Raw genomic sequence first — 27,870 nt, forward strand, 5'->3', positions numbered from 1 at the left:
AGAGCAGCAAGTGCTTTTAACTGCTGAGCCATCTCTCCAACCTCTCTATTGTATTTTCTTTTTTAGTAAATTGATTAATTTTCTTACTTTTCTTTCTTTTTTTTTTGTTTGCCTACTTGTTAATGATAAGTCTCAATTAGCCCAGGCTAGTCCTGAGCTCACTAGGTAGTCAACGATGATCTTGAACTCCTTTCCGATCTCCCTACCTCTACCTCCCAGCTGCTGTGATTACGAGGGTTGTGCCCACCATGACTGGATTAAGATGTCTTTTAAATGATGCACTATGTGACTTCTGCAGTGAAACAGATGCAGGGCTAGAAGAAAAGCATGAGGAAATTGCACCTCAGTGTCTTGGTTGTAAGACTCTGGAGCTATTTTTTTTTCTCCCTTAAACTTTTTGAATTGATTTTCATGAGTAGAGATGCTACTTTTGGAATCAAAACTCAAAACGTTTGTTTCTGGAAACGTATTCCAGGTCAGACAGCAATTCAGAGGCCCACTGTGCTGGTTAGTCTTGACTGTCAACTTGACACCATCTAAAGTCACATGGGAAAAGAGTCATCATGCATGATGAATTTCCGGCATCAGATTAGCATATATGCATGCCTGTGGAGAATGTCTTTCGCGGTTGGCCTGTAGGCGATGTCTATGGGAGACTGTCTTCATTGCTAATTGCTGTATAAGAACTCAGCCCATTGTGGGAGCAACATTCCCTAGGCAAGGGATCCCAAAGACTATGTGGGAGGAAAAGACTAGCTAAGCAATAGACGTGCATGCATTCATGTATCTCCGCCCTAAACTGGGCATATGATGTGATCAGTTGTGTTAAGTAACCGCTGCCTGCCTTAATTTCCCTCCACTAATGGACTGTAACGTGGAACCATGAGCCAAAATAACCCTTTTCTCCCTTGGGTTGTTTTCATTGGGGTATCTTACCATAGCAACAGAAATGAAATGAGGACACCCACCCAGGTTTTCTACACTGTCAGGTCCTACCCTGTAAGCTGAATGGGGAACAGGAACCAAGAAAGATTAGTAAATACCAAAGAGTGACAGGACAAGGTAGAATAGGCTCCAACCTAAGCTTCCTGAGCAAAGTTGCTTTCTACCCTAGAGCCACTGCACGGCACCCAACACAATGCCTGTCTCCACTGTGGAGGTACTCTCCCAGGAATAGAGAGCCAGTTCTGACTCTGTTTAAGGAAGCCAAAGCGCTGTACCAACTCCCAGCCTCCCCCACCATGGGCTCCTTTCCAAAAGCCGGAGATGCTGCTTAGCATCTGGCTGGTTTGCATCCCCTGTTTCTCCTTAATATAGAAGAGTCTTTCCATGCCCAACATTTTTCCAATCACAATGCCAAGGTGTGCGACTCAGCCAAAAAGCAATGCGTGTTTATTTTGCAATGTCAAACTAGACAGAAGGATCTGGAAACACTTAATAACTAAGATAGACCTCATCTAAGAAAAAGAGAAATGAAATAAAGAAGGGAGGGAGGATGGGAAGGAAGGGGGGTGGAAGGGAAAGCGGTGAAAGAAGGAGAGAGAAAAGCAGACAAGCAGGTTTATTGAACCTAGATAAAATTATTACGTCTCTCTTCAAACTGTTCTCTATGACCTGCTCAGAATATTTTCCAATGGTATGTTCCGCTCGTTGTGTATAAAATGGAAAGCTGAAACATGTATATAAGCTCTGAAACAGAATCATCCTCTAGGAAGTTGAAATTGGAACAACCTCATCTCTTTTTCTTCAAAGAGTGATAGCTACTTAGCAATCATACCTGTTGTGCCCTTCAATGATGGTGCCTGAGCAGCCACATTTTTCAGGCAGAAACTCAATGGTGTAATCCAACTACTTCACATCATGGGTCAAGACCATGGGCCAGAGGATGAGGTTCATGGTCAGTACGTTCTAGGTTAACAACAACCGACTTCCTGAAGGTCACGCAAAAAGATCCAGAATGACACTAGATTCCCATCTGATCTGACTATGCCTGGATTTAAGGATGAGAGTAAGCAAATGTCAGAAACTTTCTGAAGGTTCAGAGAGTTTAGAAAAGGAGCAATTACCACAGCACCAACAGGCAAGAGTAGCTACTTCCTCTCTCCTTTTGTTTCAACATGGAAAGGAAACTACACCAGACACCTTTAAGAGGGTTGATACACAACCACAAATGGTCTGTGTGGAAAAACTAATGGCTGGGGCTCCCATGAACTCAAATACAATAGAAAAAGCTGCCAATCTCAACAAGTTTCTCAATAGTTTGTTTGGATTATACTCTTCTGTGGGCTTCAAATAAATTACCTTTCAAGACAGTAAGAGGTTGGAGATGCTACAGTACAAAGTGATTTGAAAAACACCAGATGAAAGAATTAAGAGGAGCTTAATTGCTGCGAGGCTTCTCGGGACATTTCTTTTGTGTTTATGTGCAGTGTGTACCTCTACAAGGCGGCATTTCAGAAACCAGAGCCTGGAGGTCCTTTTCACATGGAATGTCATGTAAGATGACATGCTCTACACAGTTGGCTAACTCTGAGATGGGTTATTCTAGGTCAGATGTTTGGCTGAGCATCTGAGGAGAGGACCAAACAGGAGGGAGGAAATTTAAGGTGCAACAGGTGACATGTGACTCAGACATGAGGCAAACAGCAAATTTCACGAACCTCAGACACAACTGCTTCAAGGAACTGACACTCAGGTGATGTTTCCTGAGAGTTTTCTGAAGAGGCCTGGCATCTTATTCAGCAGAGCAGAGCAATGAGTCTCAAGACTTTCAGATTCATAGTCCCCTCTTCTCTTTCCCCCTCTCTTCTCATCCCTTCCTTTCTCCCTCTTCCTCTTTCTTCTTCTCCTTCCTCCCCTACTTCTTGCTGTCCTACAACCCCAGTATTGAACCTGAAGCCTCTAGCATGGGAGGCAAGAGGTGTGCACATGAGCCACAACCCCAGCTTTCTTGATACCTTTAGAGGCAGGGGCCTTTAGGAGTCCAGGCTAGCCAGAAACTCACTCTGTGGCTCATGCAGGCTTTGAATTTCCAATCTTTCTCCCTTAGCCTCTTGAGTATTGACTGTAGGCTTGTGCCATCATCCATGGCTAGTAGTTTCTTTCGGCCTGACTATTCCGCTATTTTGCCCTAGTCTTTATGTGTCTTTAAATGAGTTCAGCTGACTTACTTGCAAATTAAAGATGGTCTTAAAAGACTGTATACAAAGCAAAGGCTTTATTTGCAGATTAAGTCATAGTTTCCACTGACTTGTAATCCCAAAGAAGAATGTTGACGTCATACACACCACCAACAGTGCCTTCAAGAGCCTGCTGGGTGCTGCAGGAAGTACCCTACCTCTACCTGTGCCTCAGACAACCTTTTCCAGTCATTCTCCCCAGCAAGCACAGCCCAGATGTCAGGTGAGAGATACACTGAGCCATGTGAGCTGTCCACACTCAGCTAGTTCCCAGTTCCGTGGGAGGTGTGCTCTGACCGCGACATCCTGTCATTCACATTCTTCCCACTAGGCGCTCATCTAAGCCCTTGGCATTTTGAGCATGGAAGCCATTTTCTCTAAAGGGATGATGTCAAAGCCTCTTGAACAGGGCATCCTTGTTAAATCCAAGTGTTTGATGACTGCAGAGCTAGCCCATGGTCACTTAGATGAGAACATGAAAATGTACAAAGTACTACGGGGGGTGGGGGAGAGAAAAAGAGAGAGGGGGGGGAGGGAGAGAGGGAGAGGGAGGGAGGGAGGTTATCAAATTTTTGCTACATGTCAGGCTTCCTGTGTGCCAGACAGGACCTGGGTGGACAATATCTTCCATGCTTCTACAAGAGAGTTCTATTCATCATTAGGCTTCCAAGAAGAGAACAACTCAGAGAGGCTCCTAACTCTCCCAAGTCATGAAACTCGCAGGATGTAGGTGGCAGTGCCTGATACTGAATTGCTTCACAGTAGGCAAACTTTAGCCTCTTCCTGTATTGTCAGATGGCACTAGCATCAGGACCACACCCTCACCCAGCATGGCCCAGGGGTGGGAAATGTCATGCTGCACACTTGCAAATGTGTCACCTTGGGGGTCTAATGCAGTTAGGACTCTTTCTCAGAGTTCCCACTCTGAACCATAAACTTCAAAAAATGCCCCCTTGTTTCTCCAATGGGAGAAAAGAATCTAGGATCTGTTCGGTTATAGCCAGAATTTCCTTTGGTTCCAGTGGAGGGGGAGTTAGGATTGTGGCTATAATAGGATGTCAGGACAGGAACTCAAGACAGGAACCTTAAGGCAGGAACTGGAGCACAGGCATGAAGGGGTGTCGCTTACAGGCTTGCTCCTACCACTCACTCAGACTGCTTTCTTCAACAACCCAGGACCACTTGCTCAGGGACTGTGTAGCCACTAACGAGCTGGGCCTGCCCACATCAAATGTCAATCAAGAATTGTCTACAAGCCAGTCTGATGGAGACATTTTCTCAATTGAAGTTCCCTCTTCCCAGACTCTAGCTTCTGTCAAGTTGACAAAACTTAACCAACACACACCTCCTGGGGAAAATGAGGCAGACACACCAAATGAAGAAGGCCCATGGTGAGGGTTGTTTTTTTAATATCAACTTGATCTAATATCTTCATAGTGGAGGGGGAAAATATTTGGAAGACAGGGAAAGTACAGCCCTTTAGCTTCTGACTTTCAGGAATAGCAGATATCCCCAAGGAGCGATAACTTACAAGAGGTCTCTTCCTCTCAGAACTCTAAAGCTGTAGCCCTGACTGACTCTAGCCTATAGGTAAATCTGGTGGGGGGGTGGTGAGGAGAGATCTTGCTTCCCTCCAGAAGCACTTACCCCGGGACAGTGACAACCTTACACACATCTAACTTGTGGTTAGAACAACAGGAGACTTATCTAAAAGCTTGTATGGGTCACATTTGCATCATTGAGAGCAGCCCAAAGGTGGAAAGAATCTTTCTGGCTCATGGTTTCAGAAGGCTCAGCCCATGGCTCCTTGACCTTGTGCACTTGGACAGAAAGAATTGTGTAGCCCAGGAACTGTTTTATATCTAGGTAGACAGGTAGCAGCCAGAGAGAATGGAACTGGGCTTGGGATATACTTTGTAACACAGAGCATTGAACACTCGACCATCATGGCCCGAACCATTTTCAAACACATCCCCCTGAATGACCCATTTCCTCTACCTAGGATCCACTTCCTCAAGTTTACACCACCTGCTGAGGATCAAGCATGCAGTACAGGAGCCTAGAAGGCATTTCATATTCCAACCACAACACAGCAGAAGTGTAGATGGAGCGGCAGGCCGCTTCCCACCACCCAGCTCCCAACTGCCTGGCTAGATTATGCCCCGAAATAACAATACACAAATTGTATTCTTTTAAACACTGTCTGGCCCATTAGTTTTAGTCTCTTATTGGCTAACTCTCACACCTTGATTAACCCATTTCTAATAATGTGTGTAGCACCACGAGGTGGTGGCTTACCGAGAAGGATCTTAACCTGCATCCATCTTGGAGAGGAGAGCTATAGCGTCTGTTTGACTCAGCTTTCTTTCTCCCAGAATTCTGTTCTGTCTTCCCCGCCTACCTATGTTCTGACCTATCAGGCCAAGCAGTTTTCTTTATTAATTAACCAATGAAACAACAGATAGATAGAAGACCCACCTACATCAGCAGAAGCCCACTGAGAACATCCTAGGCAGAGAGGCAAGTGAGAATCCCGGACTTATAAAAAGAGCCCTGTAACTCCACAAGAACACATTCTTCTTCCTCCCACCCTCAAAGCAACAGGGTGCGGGGAAGACTCCTGGCTCCCAGGGCTTCAGCAGACCTTGGCGTTCCTGGATAAGATGCCAACTCTCTGTGCCCCTTCTTTTATCCCCCCAAACATAGGTATCTCTAACAAGCTCTTACTTTCTTCATTTCCAATCATTGACCATTCCCTTACTCTAGTTACTAAATTTAGCAGAAAACCCCAACCTCAAAGGTTAAAGAAACTCTTTGACGGGTGATAGCGGAAGCCCCACATTTGGCTGCTGAAGCCAGCCCTCTCAAGCCTCTTTGCTGAGGGGTGAATACCACTGGTACTCCCAAGGGCAACACTATTTAGCCATTTTGTAGCATAGAAGGAGACTGTCAGCTTGGGGGGTCCCCAGCAAGGCCTGCTGGAAAGAGAGATGGGAAAGATAAAATTCAAAGTCACTTCATTATGTTCCTATGGGCCACTTTTCCAAAAAGTATGGTTAGATAGGAAATGAACGAATGGATTATACACTTTTGTTTAATTCCTATACTCCTTCGGCTTCCACTTTCTGTAGGAAGACAGTGAGACCACATAATAAACAGGGGTCCCAGAACCAGCTCTGCCCAAGGTCCTTACCGTCTTAAAATTTAATCATTTCGGTTCTCTGCCCCAGTTTCCTCTTTCTTAGAGGGGACATTTAGTGACCCCCATCGCAGCTCCCACACCCCATCCGTCTGCTGCCTTCAGAACTAACTGCTCCTCGTGCAGCTCAAAAAGGAAAGTAAGACCGCCCAGTCTTGGTTTAGTTAGAAGCAAACTTGGTTCTTTAAGAACGTCCCATGATATCCAGTCCAGCCTTCCAAGATGCACCTGCACATTTCTGCGCATGTGATGGCAGCCTAGGGGAGATTATTTAAAGAAAGTCTGCTGTAGGCTGAAAGACTCCTCTAGGCAAACAGCCTTCTGGCACAACCAAGAGCTACCCAGAAGCTTTTTTTTTTTTTATTGAAATGGTTGCAGCCAGCAGGGACACTCTCTTCCTCTGAGGATGCAGGTGGCTTGCCAGCTGCCAAGTGGGCCCCACAGCTAGTCAGAGCTGGCTCCAGCCTTTAACTGGCAGTTTCATCTGGGTCTCACAACGCTACCTTGAGAAGCCAGTGGTATTTGCTTCCCTGTTTTGCAGATGTCAGAGCTGAAGCCCGGTGAGGTTAAATGAGGTACAGAGACTCAAGTCCAACTTTAAAGGCAAACAAACCATGCGGTTCTTAATCCAAAAGTGGCGGGGGTGGATTTGTGCTGCCCTGCTTTAAGCTGGATCCTTCAGGAGACGTTTTCGGGATGAAAGAAGTGAGTTGGGATTGGGCAGACATTCTGGGTTGTGTGACGCCCTCCCCCCCCCCCCCCAAGGAGAACCAAGGTTCTTAAATCGAGACAAGAAAATGAAAGCCAGCGTATTCCAGTTGCAGAATCCCCTGTGTGTGTGTGCTCCATCCTAAAGGAGGGCAGAGAAGCTGGAGCAGATCTTAGAAATGGATGCTAATGGCTGTCCATCAGTGAAGTAGAGTGTTCACGGGGCAGCATGAGGGTGGCTGGGGAACGAGTGAGTGGTGAGGAGGAGATAATAGTGATCACAGTAACAAAGGGCTCAGCAGAAAAAAAAATCCATATATAAGATGAATGCACAGACAGATGTAGGCATATAGAGAGATGCAGATGTGGATGCAGTGAATACAGATGCAGGTGCCACCGTGGGTGTAAATGCAGGCACATTTATGTCAATGCACAGATGCAGGTGCATATGCACACAAATGCCCAGGCAGAACAGGTGCAGACACAGGTGTAGATAAACACACAGGTGCAGATTCAAATCCATGCTTAGATACAGAAGCAGATGCAGACATAGATGCAGGTGCAGGCACAGATATCGATGCGGACAGATACAGACCAGAGATGCAGTCGTAGATACAGACAAACATAGATGGAGATGCCAATGCAGACAAATACAGATGGAGGTGCAATCGCAGATGCAGACAGACACAGATGCAAATGTAGATAGGGACACAGAGAGATATGAATGGACATGCAATAGCAGATGCAGGCTGCAGACACCAATGCAGATAGATACATATGGATGGAGATGCAAGAGTAGATGCAGAAAGACACAGATGCAGGTGTAGACACCGATGCAGACAAATATGGATGGAGATGCGATAGCAGATGCCGACAGACACAGGTGCAGGTGCAGATACCAATGCAGACAGATACTGCAGACAGACCCAGATGCAGGTAGGAGTAGACACCAGTGCAGACAGATATGGATGGAGATGCGATAGCAGATGCAGGTACAGATACCGATGCAGACAGATACATATGGATGGAGATGCAAGAGCAGATGCCGACAGACACAGGTGCAGGTGCAGATAGCAATGCAGACAGATACAGATGGAGACACAGGTGCACAAACATAGACTTAGGCACAGACACAGATACAAATGCAGATGACAACACAGATGAAGATGCAGATACGAAGCTCATGCACTTTCGAAGCCCATAGAGAAAACAAAAAATACTTGCAGCTTTTCTGTCAGAGTTAAACTGACAGATAAATAAAAATCTCTACAGTCAGGAGACACCACCTTGCTCTTCTCACTCAGTACCAGAATCACCTTGCCATGCATTCTGTTCTGTAATGTTGGCAATGAACCATACATAGCTATGAGCCCTTGAGCATGTCACAACCCCTCTTGCCTCTGTTTCTCCTACTCATAAAAAGAGGATAACTCCCTACCTGCCTGCCTGCCTACCTACCTACCTAGGTTTGCTATGTGAATAGCCAAAGTAATCAGTCTTTAAATTTTATTGTTTTATGTGTATGGGTGATTTGCTTGCTTGTATGTGTGTGCATGGTGCTCATATCTTGTGCCTGCAGAGACCAGAAGAGGGTGTTGGATCCTGTGGAACTGAAGTTATAATTGTGAATACTATGTGGGTCCTGGGACTCAAACCAGGTCTTCTGGAAGAACAACCAGTACTCTTAACCACTGAGCCATCTCTCCGGATCCAAAATAGGCAATCTTTAAGCAGAGATTACTCTCTTAAATACATCACATATGCTAACTCATTCAATTCTCAGAACAGCCCTATCAGGTCAAAGTTATTATCAACCCCCCCTCATGTAAAAGAAAGGGAAACTGAGTCATGGGACAGCTTCACACCTGCCTGGTGTTACATAGCAAGGAAAGATTTGAATCAGTGTCCTGGATCTATACCACTTTGCTCTAAAGCCTAATTGCAAAGAACCCTGACTAGGTTTCAGAAGCTCGTAAAGGAAAAGAAGTGTTGCAGCTCCTTGCCCTTGAGAGGCTGCAGAGTACATCAGCTTCCCTGGCTAGGGTGAAGCCACAGCCGGAGTTCTGCATGCACAGACCCATTAGCTTTCTTGGACAAGGGTAAGTCCACAGCCAGAGCTCTGCATGCAGAGTGCCATCAGCTTCCCTGGCAAGGGGAAGGCCACAGCCAGAGCTCTGCATGCAGAGTGCCATCAGCTTCCCTGGCAGGGGTCATGCCATGACCGGAATTCTGAAGCTGCTTACCCATGGGCTTGCTTTCTAAGGGTGAATAAGACAGCACCACCTTCCGTCCTCCCGGTCACAGGACAGTCAGGCCGTGTATTCTCTCAAAGCACATCTCTGCTGCCAGGAGCAGGTTTGCCTGTCTCCAGGAGACAGCGGTTGTCAAACCCCCCAGAGAACAGCAAGCATGTCAAATATAGCAGCGCTAGCAGACTGCGTGGCTGCAATTTCCTTTTGAAATGTTGACTTTGTGTTCACCAGAGTCCAGGACTGAATGCAGTTCACACAGCCAGCAGCAGAGTGCTTAAGGTCCCAGGATGTTTTCTAAGGGTAGGCGTCTGCACAGAGGAGTCTAAAGGGGGTGTGAACTGCAAATCGTGCAGTTTAAATGCGTGGGTCTGTGGACTTGTCTAAGGGAAATTCTCTCTGTAGTATCAGTGATGAGGTTACAGTTGTATTTTAAAAAAATGTTATAAACCTGAGTAGGGCTAGGCCCCAAACAGGTCAAGGTTAGGCCAGCATTAACATTACGTTTCTGTCTAGCAGGCTTCTTTTCTCCCTTTTATTCTGTGAATGAGTCAGTTTCCTGAAGAAAAGACCCTCAACCCTGGTGGAGAGCTGGCAGCTCTGCTTCTTCTGCAGGGCCACCTTGTCAACAAGGGCATGAGAACAAAGCGGGACTTAGAGAGTAGAAGAATCACTTTCCAGCTCAGAGTAAAGATACTTGAAAGCATCCTAGTCTCCAGCCCCACGAGGCCCTCAAGACCAGAGCAGGAAAACGACAGCATGAGAAACAGGCTCCCATCTGTCCTCATCCCAGTGGCCCGTGTCTGGCAATATGTGCCCTCGCTCCAGTGTCCTGCGCTCCAGGCCTCATCCTGCTAGGAGGTGTCCATGCAGAGGAGTCTAAAGGGGACGAGGGCTGTGAATCCTTCCGTGGAATGCACAGATTTCTCTTTCTCCCGTAAGTGACCATGACACATCAGAAAGAGGAGGACACACTTCCCTTCCTCAGGCAAGAGCGCACAGTCAAGACCAATCAGAGTTAGACAGCAGTTCCAGCCACACGGTCCAGGGAGTATGACATCTCCTGGGAAGCTTTCCTGGCATCCACAGAGAGATGCAAGATGAGAGAAATGTTGCCGCCAGCAAAGCCCTGGGCGGGGCTGTGTGCGGAAGGCAAGCGATAGGATTGGGAGGTGTCATGTGGAGGGAAAACCCCAAAGGAAGAAGGTCAGGGCTCTGTGGGCACCAGGCAATACAAAGAGATTAGTTCTAAGGTCTAACAGACCATATGAAAAGTATAATAAACTCCAACCACAACAATTTAAACCAAACCCTAGAGGATTGCCAGCCCCCATGATACAGGGCTAGTGAGGGTTAGTGGAAAAGGGTGAAAAATAACTAAACTTGGTTTTTGATACTTGGAGATGCAAGGATTTCATGGTTTGAGGGCTTTGTAGGGTTGCTTTGCTTTGGAACGAAGTATAAACTCCTTGAGCAAGTCCTTGACCCTACTCCTATAAACCACAACACATGCAGCGCCTGCTCTCCCAGAGAACAGCCTGCTGGGCCTTCAAAGCAATCCTAAGCATGTAAATCTCATGAAAGCTTGACAGTTAAAATAAAACACCCCAGCACATGCAACATACACTTACACACACTCCACACATACCACATACACACCAAAAACATGCACATACCACACATGACACTCATATACCACACACATATATACACACACTACACACATAGCCACAGACACCCCACACACATACACAAACACTTCACACCACACATACACTACATATATACTCCACAGATACCCCAAGGCACCACACACACATACAGCACACACACCACAGAAACACATGCACACATCACATACTACACACACACACACAAACTCAACACAGACACTCCATAGAGACCCCATAGACACACACACATATACCACACACATACTCCCCACAGACACACACACCCCACAGAGACTCTACAGACACCACACACATACACAACACACACACATATCTCACAGAGACCTCACAGACATATAACATCACACAGATATCCTACACACATACACACACACACAACTGACAAACATACACCTCATACACCACAGACACACACACCTCACAGAGACCCTACAGACACCACACTCACACACATACCACACACACACACACCCCAGAGAGACCATATAGACACCATACACAAACACACATACCGCATACCACACAGACAACCCATGCATACCATAGGCACATACATACATACATACATACCACACAGCACATACACACATACCACTCATCTCACAAACACCACATGCACACACCCCTTGCCCCCTACTCCCCCCAGAGCCCTCATAGTCACCTTACACACACACATACCACACATTACACATACCACAGACAATATACACACCCCATAGAGACCCCACACACGCACACACATCACATACACATTCCACAGAGACCCCAAATGCACTAAACACCCCCCACAGAGACCCCATGCATACTACATACACACATACCACATACACCACATGCACACACACACAAACACACACATACCACACCACAGACACATGCCATGCACCCCACAGCACCCTCACAGACAACACACACACACACACACACACACACACACACACACCACTTCTTGGTATTTTGTGACAGCTGCAAAGAGCAGCTACAGGATAACTAAAGTTGCAGAAGAAAAAGTCTGACAGATAATCCACATGGTCCATCCTTTTGAGTTATAAAACCAGACCCTGTACCAGCTCATGAGAAGACTTAGGTCATTAGGCTCGTGTCTCTCTCACCCGAATCATAGGACTTTCAACACATCTGGTTTAGAACAGTTCTGTCACCCTCAAAAGTTCTCTGGTGCCAGTTTAACAGCCTATGTAGAACCCTGTGTGTCTGATGGGCCACCAGGACATCTTGATGCAGATGGGGCTTCACCCTAAGCTCCAGAGAGGGGCAGTCTACACTCTCTCCCTGTGGTCTAGTCAGTGAATCTCGGTCAAGAAGCATCCCCTGTATTCTACATCACTGAGAATGGTGTCTTTCCTCTTGCTCTGCCTTGGGGACACAAGGAGCCAGTCAGAGGCTGAGCGAGCCTTCAGTGAGTGCTGAGTAGTTATCAGATCTGCCTCACGTCCTCCCAGCTGCTCCAATTTTCTCTGTTCCACCATTATTACTGTTTCCTTGACTCCAACGTCTCTGCAAGGCTCCTAAGGTTGGAGGATACTCAGAAGGGCATATTCCATGCTAAATGGCCGAGTAGCTGAGACTCAGATTAGTTATCTAGATATCATCTCTATTTGTCTCTCCCCCACACTCGTTCCTCCCTGCCACCTTTCCTCTTTTCTCTGAGTATTTTCATGCTCAAGAAATTTCTAGAAGACATTTTACTAGCCGCACGATATCATCTTATTGTGTAAGTGAAGCTCCTCCAAGAACAGAGAATATGCAAGGGAAATACGGTACCCTGAGATGCCAGGGAAACAGGGAACCTTCTTAGCAAAACACTGGTCCCTGCTGTCCTGTAGTTCAAATCATGGCTCTCACAGTTCTGCCAAAAGGGCTCCCAAAAGCCAAAAGTGATGGAGAGGGGGAGAAAGAGAGATAGAAATGCATGGAAGGAAGACCTGTTTAAGTGGGGAGGGGGTGGGGTAGAAAGAAGAGAATTGGGGAAGAAGAGATATATAAAGTAACAAGGAGAGGAAGACTGCAGAAAATGGGGGAAACAGTGGGGAGAAAGGAAGGGACGGAAACAGATGAAGACAGAGAGAACCCCACAACAATAAAGATAGACAGCAAAACCCTGCTTTAACAGATGCTGAACCCATCTCCCCCCACCACTCTGTCAGGGCACATACCACAGGTTCAGGGAAGGCCAGCTGTTCCTTGCTCCTCTGGGATGCTAAGCCGGAGGAGGGTCCTCATCCCAAGCAGAAACTGGCAGTCCCAAGAAGTCCTCTGGGAGCCCCCACTGCTTTAAGTCAGTTGTTAGGATAGCTTGAACCCACCTTCTTGGGCAACTGTGATCCTGTTCCAGCTGTTGAGACAGCACACAGTACATATTCTCTTGATGCCAAGGTTGCAACGTCCACGTGGAGACTCAGAAGCAGGGAGGGATCACTGGATAAAATTCTCCACCAAAAAAAAAAAGAGAGAGAGACTGAGTCGCTGTCTGCCTCTCAGCTTCTGCATGACATCCTAGGAGCCACCTCAGAGCTTCTTGTCAGAAGCAACGTTGCTCCCTGTGAGGAAAGGATTTCACTCCTCGTGGTCTCTCTTAGAGCTGGAAAAAGCCTGCATCTAAGGCGAGAATGTCAGGTCACCTCAGACCGGTGTCATCCATGTCCTCAAGGCCCAGCCTGGCTGCTGTGGAAGGGACATTTTGTACCCCTCTCTGAGGTCACCTTTGGAAAGCCTTAGCATTGCTGCGGACTTCATTGGGCAGTTTTTAAGCATTCAAGTTTCTGAAGACTCGGGCGTAAGATGTGGCAGCATCAGGGACCAGATATGGAACCAGAATAAAAGGTCCCGGCAGGAAGTGTTGAGAACCTACTTCCTCCACATTTCCGCGAGGTCCCGAATCCTTGTCTTAATTCCACCAATGCCTAAACCAATAAAAAGGAGGTGCTCCCATTTGAGAAGCTGGGATGTGTAGTCTGTTTTCCCTTGATACCCAAATCAGTAGAGAGAACAGTCTGGAAGGTTGCTACGGCAACCAGAGTCCCTGGAGAGCCTGACTTGCCACAAACCTTTTACTTTCAGGCATGCTCTGACTTGAAAAGGCAATGTTTGCATAAGGACAAGGACAGTGATGAGGGTAATGATATATACACAGAGGTCCATGCACACATGTCCCCATGATCACCCTCAGCTGGGGGCATCCCTTTGGCCACCGGGGTGGGCTCGGGAGTAACTAAAGAGGTTGGACACAAAAAACACTTTCTTACTGGCTTTGGGATAGGTCTCTGAGTCTTAAGTATCTCTGTCTTTTATTATGTTCCAGGCTCGGAGAAGTCAGTCTCCCAGGTAAAGTGACCTCCAGCCACCAAGTCTACTACAAGAATACATTCCATTCTGAAGGGTAAGACAAAGGATGGAGGCACAGCCCAAAAGGCCAAGGAGAGACTTAGAGATCTAATGGTCTACAATGGCCTATTTGTAGGCTTTGAACTCAAGGAAGAAACTTTGGGAGACAGGAAGGCAGGATAATAAACTAAAACTCAAATCCACGACTATACTTCACACATTTGCATAGTATCTTCCCCACCTTCCTGGGTGAGTTTATTGATACTCCCCCATGAGGTAGGGAGGGGAAGACATTAATGTTCTCATTTAATGGATGGGGAAACTGAGGCACAAAGAGGGACTCTGACACCAACGCTACCCTGTAAAGCTGTGGCAAAACTGAGACTGTTGGAGTCACAGTGCCTCTCAAGCCAGTCCCCAAGGTCAGTCCCTAGTGTGATGCTCTTCGAGAAAATCTTTTTTTAAAAAAAAAAAAAAGCATTCTCTTCAAAGAGTCTTAAAGCATTAATATGAAACTGAAAACATGGTAACAGTCCTTTGGGGTTAGGAACCGTGCTCATGAGAACTGAGAACAGTACATCACAGTTTATCAAAGGCAAAACGGAATGGCAATGCTACTTGGGGAGGCAGGCAGTGGGCAGCTGGAAGGGAGGGTGGTGGCTTTGCAGTGGGAGAAGATGGCTTGGTCCCAGTGGGAATCACCGAGTTACCTTAGCAGTGAGAGCAGGCCGAATGCTGCTCCGCAGGAAGAGCAGACAAACATTTGCTTCACTCAGCAAAATCCTCTAAGAGTGAGGCTGTCAACAAAAGGACCCTGCGCCTGTTCCTGGCTCCAAACCAAGTGTTGTTGCCCGTGGCAGGGGAGGAAAGCTATGCTGGCATTCGGTATGTGAACTCACCTGTCTGCAGGTTATAGCTGAGGTTGTTTTATTTAAAAAAAAAAAAATCATCTGCAATCCTAAGTCAGATTCCCGGGAAGAAGAGTGGAGGGGACATTAGACAGGTCTGGGCTAACTAGGGAGAATTGGCCGCTGTCTGCAGCGGAGTCCCCTCTGCCTGTCCAAGGTGACAGTCTCTGCTAAGTGGCACCTCGCTTAAGATATGTGGTCCAGCCGATCAATTGGCTCTGGTCAGCCTTCTCTCCTGGCTCTGTAGTTCCATTTTCCAGATCCTCTGCCCACGAAGACGTTTGCACAAAGAATATTTGGCTCAGAGAAAGAGCCTTCCTGGAAGCTCAAGGGAGTTGGAGAACCAGAGCAGGAGGACTTAGATGGACCACAGCCAGGGCCTCCTGTGCCAGATGATTCCTAGAGGAATCCACCGGCCCCTGTGGTCTAGAACTGACCCTCATCCTTCAAAGAATCCAGCTGGGTAGTATTTTCTCTAATTCCATCCAAATTTAGGCATGAATAACTTTCAAAACTGTGCAGCTAACAGCTCTGCCAGCCAGAAGATGGACAGGGCTCAGAGCTAAAGCAGCAAGTTGAATTATTTTCCATTCTCCGGATTCTGTCAGTGATCAGTGACCAGAAGCTAAGAAGGATGTACAACCCAAAGCAAAGGACGCCAGAGAAGGGAGCAGAGTGTAGCTGTGTTCTATTCTATTGACATCACCATTCCTAGTGGTATCACAAGACCCAGGCAGAAGAATTCAGTCTCGAGGGAAGGTCAGGCAGACATGTGTATCTCATCCACTTGACAGATGGGCATGATTGAGCGGCACCGTTGAAATTTCTGAAATGTCACTAAGATGGAGAAACCTCGAATGCTGCGAGGATCGAGCAACAGTCTACAGTCCAGGTATTTGGTCCAGGATGCCATGTACTGGGTACAGGGAGAGGGGATTCGAGGTCCTCGGGAGCTATGGCGGGAGTAGTGAGCATGTGAAGGAAGCCTGAGAGATGGCTTGCTCAGAGCTCCCTTGTTCCTGCAGGCCCTGCCTGCATCCGTCAAACCTCGGTGAGCATTCTTTTCTCCGCATAAGCTCGGTGTGGAGTTGGAAGGTAGCTAGGCCGCCTTTCTCGTGAAGCCTCGGAAAAGTCAGGCTTGCCAAGCCCATTGTCCGTTGCCTTCAGGTCCGGGGTAGGCTGCCCACAAGTGACATGGGTATACTGGCCTTGCTCCTCCTGCTCCGTCTCTCGGTGGTAGAAGTAGTTGAAATTGGAGACAATAACTGGTACCGGTAGTGCAATGGTAAGAACCCCAGCAATCGCACACAGAGAACCCACAATCTTGCCCCCCACTGTCATGGGGTACATGTCCCCATAACCTACTGTGGTCATTGTCACCACAGCCCACCAGAAGGCATCTGGGATGCTAGGGAAGAGAGAGTCATCATCATCCGCCTCTGCGAAGTAGACGGCGCTGGAGAAGAGGATGACTCCGATGAAGAGGAAGAAGATGAGCAGCCCCAGCTCTCTCATGGACGCCTGCAAGGTCTTACCCAGGATCTGCAGCCCTTTGGAATGGCGGGAGAGCTTGAAGATGCGGAACACTCGGACCAGGCGAATCACCCTAAGAATGGCTAGGGACATGGCCTGCTGCCCGTTTTGGCCACTGCCACCACTCACGGACTGCTCGTGTCGTTGCACTAGCTCAGTGCCCAGGGTGATAAAGTAGGGGAAGATGGCCACCAAGTCAATGATGTTCATGATATTGCGAAAGAAGGCTGCCTTGCTGGGACAGGCAGAAAAGCGCACCAGGAGCTCAAAGGTGAACCAGACGATACACAAAGTTTCCACCAGAAAGAAGGGGTCAGTGAAGAAGGAACCCCCAAGAGTACTGAATGAGGACGATGCCCCGGTCCCCACCCCTCCAGGAGGAATGCCACCAGGAAATGCATAGGCATCCTCATCCTCCTCTTCTTCCTCGTGGCTCCCCCTGGAGGCCGGGGACAAGCGAGTCCCACTACCCTCGTTGCTTCCACCACGCCCATCTGCACGGAATTGGGGCAAGGTCTCCAGGCAAAAGATGACGATCGAGATGAGAATGACCAACACAGAGACGATGGCAATGCCTCGGGCGGGCCCAGAACTCTCCGGGTACTCAAAGAGGAGCCAGACCTGGCGCTGGAAGGGCTGGGAGGGGAGTGGTTTCTCATCCTCGCCACCTTCGGGCAGGCAACCCTCATCTTCCCGGAAGGCCGCCAGAGCTTCGTCCCCCAACTGATAGAAACGGATCTCTTCCATAAAGATGTCCAGGGGCACGTTGACCGGCCTGCGCAGGCGGCCCCCGGATTGATAGTAGTAGAGAATAGCATCGAAGCTGGGTCGGTTGCGGTCAAAGAAGTACTCGTTCCTCAGGGGGTCGAAGAAGCGGACTCTGCGGCCAGGGTCTCCCAGAAGCGTGTCAGGGAACAGGGACAGGGTGCGCAGCTGCGTCTCAAAGCGCAGCCCAGAGATGTTGATCACCAGCCTCTCGCTACTACAGCAGCCGCCGCCACCCGCGGCCTCCGGGAACTCTCCGGCATCCTGTTGCTCCCCCTCCGGCCCACGGTCCTCCCCCGGCGCCGCCAGCGTCAGGGATTTCTCCGATCTCATGTCCCCTTGGCAGTGCGCTCCCCGCCACTAGGACGGCGCCCACGACACGAGCTCCGGAGCGCGGCACCCGCTTCCCAGCTCTGGCTGCGCCCTCCTTTAGGGTGGGGCCCGCGCTCTGACCTGGCGGTTAGGTCGGTGAAACCTGCAGCTGGTCCCTCTGCCAGGCTAGGTCTGGGATGTGGCTCTGGTTCCCAATAGCTGCGCCTCGGTGCTCAAGATTACTGGGATGCCTGGAACCCGCAAACTGTCGCACGCGTGAAACTGGCTGCCGGAAAAGTCGCGTGGCTTAGCTCCTGCTGGTGACTGAAGCTGGTGACTGAAGCTGGGCTCGGGGACCCACGGGTCCGCCCTCCTGTCTCTGTCCGGGTCCCGCTGTTCTTTTCCAGCCTTACAAGACCCTGGGTTGCCGCTGGTACCGAAGCGCCAGATGCGCCTCCCTCCGGCTCACCAAAGACTCCTGCCCGGGCTCGGCCTCTGCCTCCGCCCTACGTCCACCACCGAACTAGGTCTGGCCAAGGTCGCGGTTCCAACCGCCACCTTTTTCCCAGGAGCTGTTCCACAGGCCTCGGGACTGCCCTGGGGCTGCCCCGGCGCCGGGGCGCAGGGACCCACCTCCCACCGCTTCAAGCCTTGGCTACACCCGTAGCAGCGACAGCAGCAGCAGCAGCAACAGCAGCAGCAGCAGCAGCAGCAGCAACAGCAGCAACAGCAGCAGGCTCAGCTCTCTGCTCTGCCCTTCCTCCCCAACACTCTCCAAGTGACGTGGCAGGCCCCGCCTGCTGCCCCCTCCCACCCCACTCTCACATCACACCCCTTACCCAGTCAGGGGCTGCAGCAAGCCTGGATGCTGGGGAATGATGTGTACATTTGCCTCCCCAGCAATCTTTCCCGCGCTCTCCTCGCGCGCCTCTTGCTTTCTCACAACCACACGCACGCCCCCACCCCCACCCCAACCACACTGCAGCATCCTAATAACACACCCCCTGCATCCTTCGCATCTCTTCTCATTTCTGTGCATCGGGCTGACCTGCACAGTGTATTTTCTCAGAAAGAAATCACACCCTGGCCCTACACACCCCTCCCCTATACACAGCATCTGACTCCCCTCAATCGCTATTTAATGGGGGGGGGGGGCGGGGATATTCCGCGTTTTCTATATCCATGAAGACCTCTACTGGGAGTGGAAAAAATGAAATATTTTTAAATATCTTGAGAGCTTTCCGTTTAGGCTGTGTCCCGATGTTAATTCCCCCCATAGACTCACTTTTGCAACCTGGAAGGGTGGGGCTGCAATTCTCTTCATGGTATAGGACAGAAACAGGGGAGAGAAAGCCTTCCCGTGCCCAGTGTGCCCAGCGAGTGGGAAACCCTCTCACCGAGTCCTGGGAACACCCGCCATTAGCTCCCATGAAAAGAACCAGAAGATCATAGTATTAAAGACCCACAAAACACAGGGAATCGCAGGCCAGAATCATTGCTCCAAGCCTCCCTGGGGGAAAATAGAATTCTATAATTTATATTAATTTTTGTCAAGAAAGGGGGAGGAGGATAACTGGAAAGGGGGTACATCAAAATGTGAATAAAAAAAAAACTACAGCTATGTTCAATGAGTATCTAATAGACACATTTTGGGTGCTTTGCCAGAAAGCTAGCCTCTACCTGTAGGCCATGTTACAGTGGAGACTCATTTGGCAAGATTTGGATGGGGCAAAATAAGCTATGAGGGAACCTATGCCTCTTGCTCTGGCTTTCCTTGAATGCCAGAAAGGTTTCCCACCCATTCTAAAGGCTTTAGACTGTTTCCTGCCTAGATCGCAGGGATAAAGATGCTGCAGACTGCCATGTACAGGTCGCTTGGCCTTGACTTCCCTGTAGCCAGAGTGGATTGGCTGGCAGCGGCCAGCATTTCTGTGCAGTTGCTTCTTCATAAGGACGAGCTTCAGAAGGCTGAGGATGGGAGCTGCACATAAAGATTCTCTCAAGCCACACGATGCATGTGTGGGTTCTTTGCCACAGGATACACACAGACTGTTTTAAAAGCCACAGCAGGCCACACAGCAGGCGCTCCAGGAGGGATGAGGCAGAGGAGGAAATCAGAGCTTCTGGACCTATGCGGAGGAAATCAAGTGGGGGGAAGATAAGAAAGAGGCTGGCTTCAACACCAAGGCACTGCACCTTGTGCTCTGCTGTGTCCCTCCCCAGGCTGACCAGACAGCAGCCTCTCCTTCCCTTATGCTTGGTCTCTACTCCCTCCCTCCTCTTGTACAGCTCCCTGAAGGGTGAGGGATCAAGAGCACTGCATTTACCCAGTCGATAGTTTTCCCATTTACAGGCTATGTAATTAAGCAATTTAGGCTTCACACAAAAGTTACTCCATTCAAAGAAGAAAAAAATAAAATAAAACAACAAATAGCATGTAGGAGATACACTGTCTTGTCCTGCGTGGTGCGGTTATTTCCTGTGTGTCCATTCACTCGCCCATGATTCTTTGGGTTTTGTTTTCTAATTTTTATCATGAATTATTCATTTGTATGTTTGCTGTCCCTATGATCACATTCCCCCAAGTTGCTGTCCATGAGATTAGTAGCATCCAAAAAGAGCTATGGGAAGAAGTTGCATCCTTCTAGAGGATGCATCAGGATCTAACATGATGGCGGACAACCATTTGAATACTCCCATTAAAGTGGCTGGCACTGCCTGCTGTCCAACAGGCCGAAGTCTGGTCTGTGGTTACCTTCACATCAGACATAAGGCTGGGCCCCTAGAAAGGATTCGGTATGCACTGGGAGGTTCCCTTGGGAGGCAGAAGCCATTAGCAAACTCATGAATCAGACTTCTGTTTTTAGTTCTTTTGTGAAACAGACTCATTCCCTGTGCCTAGACAGTTCTTCTTCAGTAGACAGTAGGGATGAATTTTAACGACTCACACCTTCAGAAGTGCCAGCTCCCTGAAGAAGGAAGGCAGGAGGCTCACCTCCCTCTATAGACACTGTGTTGCTACTTCCAGTGACAGGTAGTTGTTATTTGATGTTTCCTCCACCATTCCCTGGGCATGATTTATTTCAGCACAGACGGTATGCTTATTGTGTCTAAAATCAGACATCTGCAATGACCATAGACGTCAGTCATTTACTCAATTAATCACTAACTGAGCAGCTACTACGTAGTCACTGTGGGTTCAGGTGCTGAAGCAGTTAACAGTGAATACATTTCATGCTAGCCAGGAATCTTTACCATACTGCAAAAGAGACATTTACACACTAGGCATAATAAAGAGAACAAATGGGATGCTATGTCAGGGATGAACGTAGAAGACAGAACTTCAAAGAGTGTCCTTCTGTAATAGTTAATTTTAATTGTCAGTTTAACTGGACTTAGAATCACTGGTGAGCCAGACTTCTGGCCAGGTCTGTGAGAGGGTATTTGCAGAATTTAACTGAGGAGAGAAGATCTGCCTGGAACGTGGGCAGCACCATCGGATTGGTTGGGGTCCCAGGCAAAAAAAAAAAAAAAAAAGACAAGTCTAGCTGAGCACTGGTATTCATCTCTCCCTGATTGCAGACACAGTGTAACTAGCTTCCATTCCTGCAGCCTGGCCTTGCCAGCCCGTCATGTGAGACAAAAAGGCACCCTTCCTTTCTTCTGTTACTTTTTGGTCAGGCATATTGTCACAGTGATAACAAAGATAACAAAGAAACAAAGGAATGTTTCTTGTAAGAATTCAAAGCAGAGATGGTTCCACCAGGTTAATTAGCAGGGAAAGAACATTATGGACAGACACATGTGGAAAAACCAGACAGGTTTTAGGCACTGAAGACTCATGTAGACCAAGCAAGGAGAAAAGTAAAGGAGATTGAAGAAGAAACAAGGGTAAGATCTTGCAAGGTGAAGTGTTTAGGTTCTGTGAAGTTAATGATGGTTCCCATGCGGAGGAGATGTGACTTACACAAAGGATGAAATGAGAAAGAACCCAAGGGACTGCCTTAGTTACTGCTCTATTACATGGTGATGCAACATGACCAAGGCAACTTCTAAAACAATGCACTGAATTAGGTGCCCATTTACGGTGTCAGAGGATGGGTCCACATCATCAGGTCGGGGAGTATGGAAATAGCAGGCAGGCGTGGCACTGGAGCAGTAGCTGAGAGCTTACATCCGATCCTCAGAAAGGAGCGAGAGAGAGGGAATGGGGCCGACATGGACTTTTGACATCTCAAAGCCAGTGACATACCTCTTCCAAAAAGGTCACACGACCTAATCCTTCCCAAATGGTCCCACCAACTGGAGACCAAGCATTCGAACATAGGAGCCTATGGAGGCCATTCTCGTCCAAACCACCACAGGGACAAAAGAAGAAATGAGAAGACCAGGAAATGAATAGTATTCTGAAGAAAAGGTGATGGCAAATTGGATGAAGGTAAGTAGAGTAGGTAGAGATTCTGGAAAGGGGTGGCTTTAGGAGACGAAGCATTGGGAACTGAATACCCACGAGAAGTAAGCAAGGAACATGCCAGGGCTTAGCTGGAGTAACAGGGTGGGTCATTAGTGCAGTATGTTAAGGCAGGGAAAGTGAGGGATTGAGCCCTCTGAGTAAAGCAAGATCTTGATTTAGAGATGTTAAGTTGGAAAGGCAAAGTAGGCATGCAAATGGAGTCATTGTAGGGATAGTGGCTGATTTGTATCTGTAACAGATGAGAAATATATGATTTGTGAATTTTGAAATAGAGAAATATCTAAATCTATGGCACTAAAGTCTTCTAGAAGAAAAGATGGACCATAGACAGACCTGGAGGTATGTACCAAACACACATCTAACATGGCACATAATTGATTATCATTTACATTCAACTGTGGTTTTGTTATTGTTTATTGAGAAAGGATTTGATATCACCCAGGCTAGCCTTGAACTCATTGCAACCTGATGTAGAAGGGTCATCTGTCTAGGTGTTACTTTTATCGGTTAATAAAGAAACTGCCTTGGCCTTTTGATAGGCCAGCCCTTAGTTGGGTAGAGTAGACAGAACAGAATAGTGGGAGGAAGAAAGCAGAGACAGGAAGACGCCATGAAGCTACGGCCCAAGACGGACATTGGTTAGACTCATGCTGGTAAGCCATGACCTCGTAGTGAACACAGATTAATAGAAATGGGTTAATCAAGACGTGAAAGTTAGCCAAGAAGAGGCTAGATATAATGGGCCAGGCAGTGTTTAAATGAATACAGTTTCCATGTAATTATTTTGGGCATAAGCTAGCCAGGCAGCCGGGATCCAGGTGGGAACACAGCCCGCTGCTCCTTCTACAACAGAGTAGCACCCAACATGGTAACTAAACCCACTTAAAAACCTGAGAGGGCTTAAAAAGGAGGGAGAGAGAGTTTAACACAACTTTTTGTTGGCAGCATGCTGCAGAGAAATTTCCCTGACTCAGCAGTCATAGCAGGAAAAAAGCTGCACAGTTTTAAAATGCAGCTTTCTGGACTGTGCCGCCAGCACGACCTCCGTCCGTCTGTAAAGTGTTTCGATGGCTTTTGTTTGTGTTCCTGCTCAGGATTGGGAAGAAAGTTCTCTGAGATCATGCCAATGGTTCAGAGCTCCCTGCCTGCACCTGGGCAGGCAGCAGGATCAGGCTTAGGCAAGCGGGAGAGCTTGACAGATATCTGCCGCCATACACAGAGATGTTTCCAGGCTGCACAGTGGTCTGCCTGGCAGATTAGGCTGTAACTGAGATTAAAAAAACTCATTCTCAGAGTTAAAGTGCTGAGTGTGGCTCCTACCTGGAGGCAGAAAAAAAAAAGCCGCACAGTTTTAAAATGCCAGCTTTCTGGGCTATGCTTCTACTGTGACCTCTGTCTCTTGTGGGAGACAAAGAATGAGGATGGCGTTTTGTGAGTAAAATGCTTGCTTGCTTGATGGCAATGTAGACTTGCTGTGTGCCTGGAACTGTGCACAGCGTAGGGGCACCGAATGGCTGAGGCAGGAGCAGCTCCGGCCCCACTCCACCATGCTGAACTGTGCTGATCTCAGACAGGAACTGTCATAATTATCATAATAGCAGCGCAGTTAAGGTTTAGACTAGGCAGGAAACAGGCGGTACCAAATTACCCCTATGTGGCACAAGCTAAAGTTTTTAAGAAGTGCTTAACATTTTAAGAAGTATTCCTGGATAGTAAAAAATTACAGATTCACAATAGGAGAGATTCAAATATAAAAGACCTCTAAATGGGTTACTTTTTTGGATAGGTGTACATAGACTCGGGAGAGAGAAGAAAAAGAATATAGAGAATAAAGTTAATGCCTTAAAAAAAGGGTAAAGTCTTTAAAGAGACAGAATGAGGTAATGTGATAGAGTAAAAATAAGCCACGTAAAAATGGAAAATTCACAGAGTCTGGATTCTTTGTATTATTATATTTTCTTTGAATTTTTTGACTGTAAAGGACCTAAGTACAGAGAGACATTTCATTATATGGGCTGCCAAGCTAAAACAGAATGGTTATCTTAAGGGTATTATGACTTCAGAATTTGGGTCTAAGGATATGATGCTTTCGAAAAGAGGGTCTTCTTTTGTTTTCACAGAGGATGAGACCATGTGGATTGCTTCTATCCCAATATGGTATGGTATACCACGCCCTTCTGAAAGATCACCATGAACACCTTCGGAAAATTATTTCACTCAGCTGCCAACTGAGATGAACCTAGCAGACAGGTTACACCATGAAAGACCTAAATAACAGTGCCCCCATTCAGCACAAAGCAGTTTGGAGAGAAAAAAACTGTGCCCATATTCCCAAATATTGTTTATAAATTTTCTTTTACATTTAAAGGGGGATATGATATAGGTATGAATAATTTGCATTGGTATGTATTTTAAGATCAATTTTGTTATATGTATATGTATTTCTGATATTGATTAAGGTATTGTGATTGTGTAGTTCATTTAAAAATGTACTGTATAATTAGGAAATGTAGGTTGTTAATAGATAATCATCAATAATAGTCAAGCTTGTAGTCATGTTAGTTAGATTTTCTAGATATATAGAGATATATTTCAGTTATATAGGTATTCTTCATATCTTTCAAAGACTACAGAATATGGCATTTAATGTTTTAACAATTTAGGGCTTTTCATGGCAATGAGACACCAGCTACTTCAAGAGGAAGATGGGCATCGAAGAGGCTCCTTATGGAGCTGGTTAGCCATTTGGGCAAGAAACTGCTCTTGCCTGGACTGTTGCATAAACTGGACCCAGAGAACCCATAGAGAGAGGGCTGCTAAACTTGGCTAAAGGTGAGATTATCTTTTGGGGTTGCTGATTCATGAAAGAGTCGCCGAGACATTCTGCAGGACACAAAAGAAAGTGACTGACCTGTCTTTGGAATTTCCTGCTTCATGGAAATATCTGATGGATGCTGTGGGCCTGTAGGCTAAAGATGGATACTCCAATGGTACAGAGGAACTTTGGGTGACTGTCCAGGCAGCGAGATGTCTCTATCAGTTCTAAAGTTTTAGAAGTTGCTTACTTCTTGTTTACTTAGGTAATATTATATCCTTCTGGAGTCTTTGATGGAGTTGAAGAATGGTTAATTATAGTTATAGTTTTCCTTTGTTATGGTAAAAGATAAAATAGATCTAAATATTGTAACTGTAATTCTTTCTTGATAACTGTTTTGTTATATGTAATTTTACTATGTTAAAGTTAAAGCTGTTCTTTGTTGTTTAAACAGAAAAAGGGGAAATAATGTAGGTGGGTCATCTGTCTATGTGTTACTTTCATTGGTTAATAAAGAAACTGCCTTGGCCTTTTGATAGGCCAGCCCTTAAGTGGGTGGAGTAGAGAGAACAGAATTCTGGGAGGAAGAAAGCAGAGTCAGGCAGAGGCCATGAAGCTCTGGCCAGAAATGGACATAGGTTAGAATCTTCTTGGTAAGCCACAACCCCATAGTGATGTACAGATTACTAGATATGGGTTAAAGCAAGATGTGAGAATTAGCCAATAAGAGGCTAAAACTAATGGGCCAGGCAGTGTTTAAATGAATACAGTTTCTGTGTTATTATTTCCAGGGCTAAGCTAGCCATGTGGGAGCCAGATGGGATGAAAAGCAGGCCTGCTCACCTCATCACTACAGCAACCAAAGGTGACAATGAACTCCTGATCCCCCACATTCACCTCCCAAAAGCTAGGATTGTGAGTGTGAGGAGCCACCCCTGTCTCTTTTTTCTTCTGTTTTTGTTGTTTTGAAACAGGACTCATTCTATATCCTAAACTGGCTGTGAACTCAGCATGTAGATAGCCCACACTGGTCCTGTACTAGAATCACAACTGTGCCTTATTTATTGTCTTAGCTTGGCCACACACCATAAAACATGTTGATCTGGGTAGACAAATGACAGCTCTGTTCTAGTTTTTACTTTATTTTGACCTGTCTGTGTATGCATGTAAACTTGAGTATTTGACTTTATTCTAGCCCTAAGATCCCTGCAGTTCCCCATAGGGAACATCTTGGAGGTCTGCAACTTCTCCCTTCCCTCTCTGAGTGGTCAGGGCCCTTGTTGCTGAGCCTCACCTGTCCATGGAGACATGCCCTCCCTTAGAAGTATCTTCCATGCCTGAGCTTCCCACTGTGGAGTGAAGATCAGTTAGAGCTGGCTAGAAGCAGGGCCAGTGAGTCAAAGTCAGGCCCTGTATACCCCATCCTGCTGTTTCCACTCCAGGCAAGGTTCATGCCTACTTTACAGCTGTGCACCGTGAGTTATATGGAAGTTGTCCTGAACCAAGACAGTCATGACCAGCAGGCCCTGCATCCCTCTTCCTGTTACCTTTTTCACTACTTTCCCCAAGACTTGGGCCATTTCTATTTTCTGCTAATGTCTCCATCCTTTCTCTGCTTGAGGAGTAAGGAAAGCCTGGGTGGGAAGGATGAGCAATTGAATAATTCTATACTTTACAGTTTTGTTGTTTTGTTTTTTTAACCTCTCCTCTTCATATATAAATGCACACACACACACACACACACACACACACACACACACACACACTGCTCATCTGAAAGTGATGTTGAAGATCTCCTAAACATCAGGGCAAATTTCTTGCCGGTAGTATTCACTGGTCCCACAAGCTATGTGAAAACCCACTTGACAGTGTGAATCTTAGTCCTGATGTCCCTTTCCCTTTCAGTTAGTGGTTAAAAACCATGTGACTAATTCCTTTCTCCTCAGCTCTCCCCCTGAGCAAGTGCACCAAGGAAAAACATGTGCCAAGACCCACCCATAGGTGCATACTCTTTCTAATAAATTGTGCTGTTGAAGGTTTTGATGAGGAGAAGGAGGGCGTCAACAGCCAGATGGTGATGTTGATCTTAGCGCTGGTGAATCTGCCAGTGAGGATTCAACAGTTCTCACTGGAGGGAGGAAATATATTGGGAAAGGAACGCATTAGACATCTGTGCCCTGCAAATCAACAGCCTTCAGAAAGGGTCCTCTGTGCCAAGAAACCCATCCGCAAGAAACCCCTCTCTTTCAGAGAAGATCCCAGAGGAGCTTGCTAGCATCATAAGTTGGCAACCAGCTTCTTCTTCTCATTTTCTTGCTGGGATGAGCAGGGGTGCTGTTTCCTGAATCCCTTTAGGCTTAGGAATGTGGGATCTTATACTCTCTGATGTATTTATGACTGGGCAGGACCAGGCAAATGGATCTGGATAGTGAGTTACCAGCAGAAGGGGGAGTTGTGGCTTCTGAACCAAAACATTAATTTTCAGTGTTCCCCCCTTCCCCGAACTTTCTTTTCTCCAGCCACAATGGCCAGCATTGCAAGGCACAATGTGTGGCTGCTCTGCCAGACGAATTTCGCAGTGAGGGACATGAAGCTAGATCACTCCTCGTGTCCCCAGGCAAAGCAACAGTAGCCTGGAGGAGAGAGAACCGCGGTTGTTCCAAGTCTCCCATATTTGGGGTTTCTCTGATAT

At 47.2% G+C, this 27,870-nt stretch overlaps 1 protein-coding gene across 7 annotated transcripts in view; it reads right to left on the bottom strand.

Moving 5' to 3' along the window:
• The window catches only part of Kcna6 (potassium voltage-gated channel subfamily A member 6), a 31,743-nt gene extending 13,093 nt beyond the window's left edge, over window positions 1–18,650 (bottom strand). For 4 of the 7 annotated variants that reach the window (XM_041632369.1, XM_041632395.1, XM_041632385.1 and 1 more), the window contains exon 1: window positions 13,204–18,650. In XM_041632369.1, the coding sequence (XP_041488303.1) occupies window positions 16,321–17,910 (1,590 nt within the window). In that variant the 5' untranslated portion in view covers window positions 17,911–18,650 and the 3' untranslated portion in view covers window positions 13,204–16,320. The remainder of the gene's footprint in view (window positions 1–13,203) is intronic. The other 3 variants (XM_041632417.1, XM_041632428.1, XM_041632374.1) reach the window with 2 other exon arrangements.
• Between the last annotated feature and the right edge of the window lie 9,220 nt (window positions 18,651–27,870).

Source organism: Microtus oregoni, unplaced genomic scaffold (assembly GCF_018167655.1).
Source record: "Microtus oregoni isolate MIOR12 unplaced genomic scaffold, Mior012 000002F_ref0000024, whole genome shotgun sequence".
In the NCBI taxonomy this organism is placed as follows: Eukaryota; Metazoa; Chordata; class Mammalia; order Rodentia; family Cricetidae; genus Microtus; species Microtus oregoni.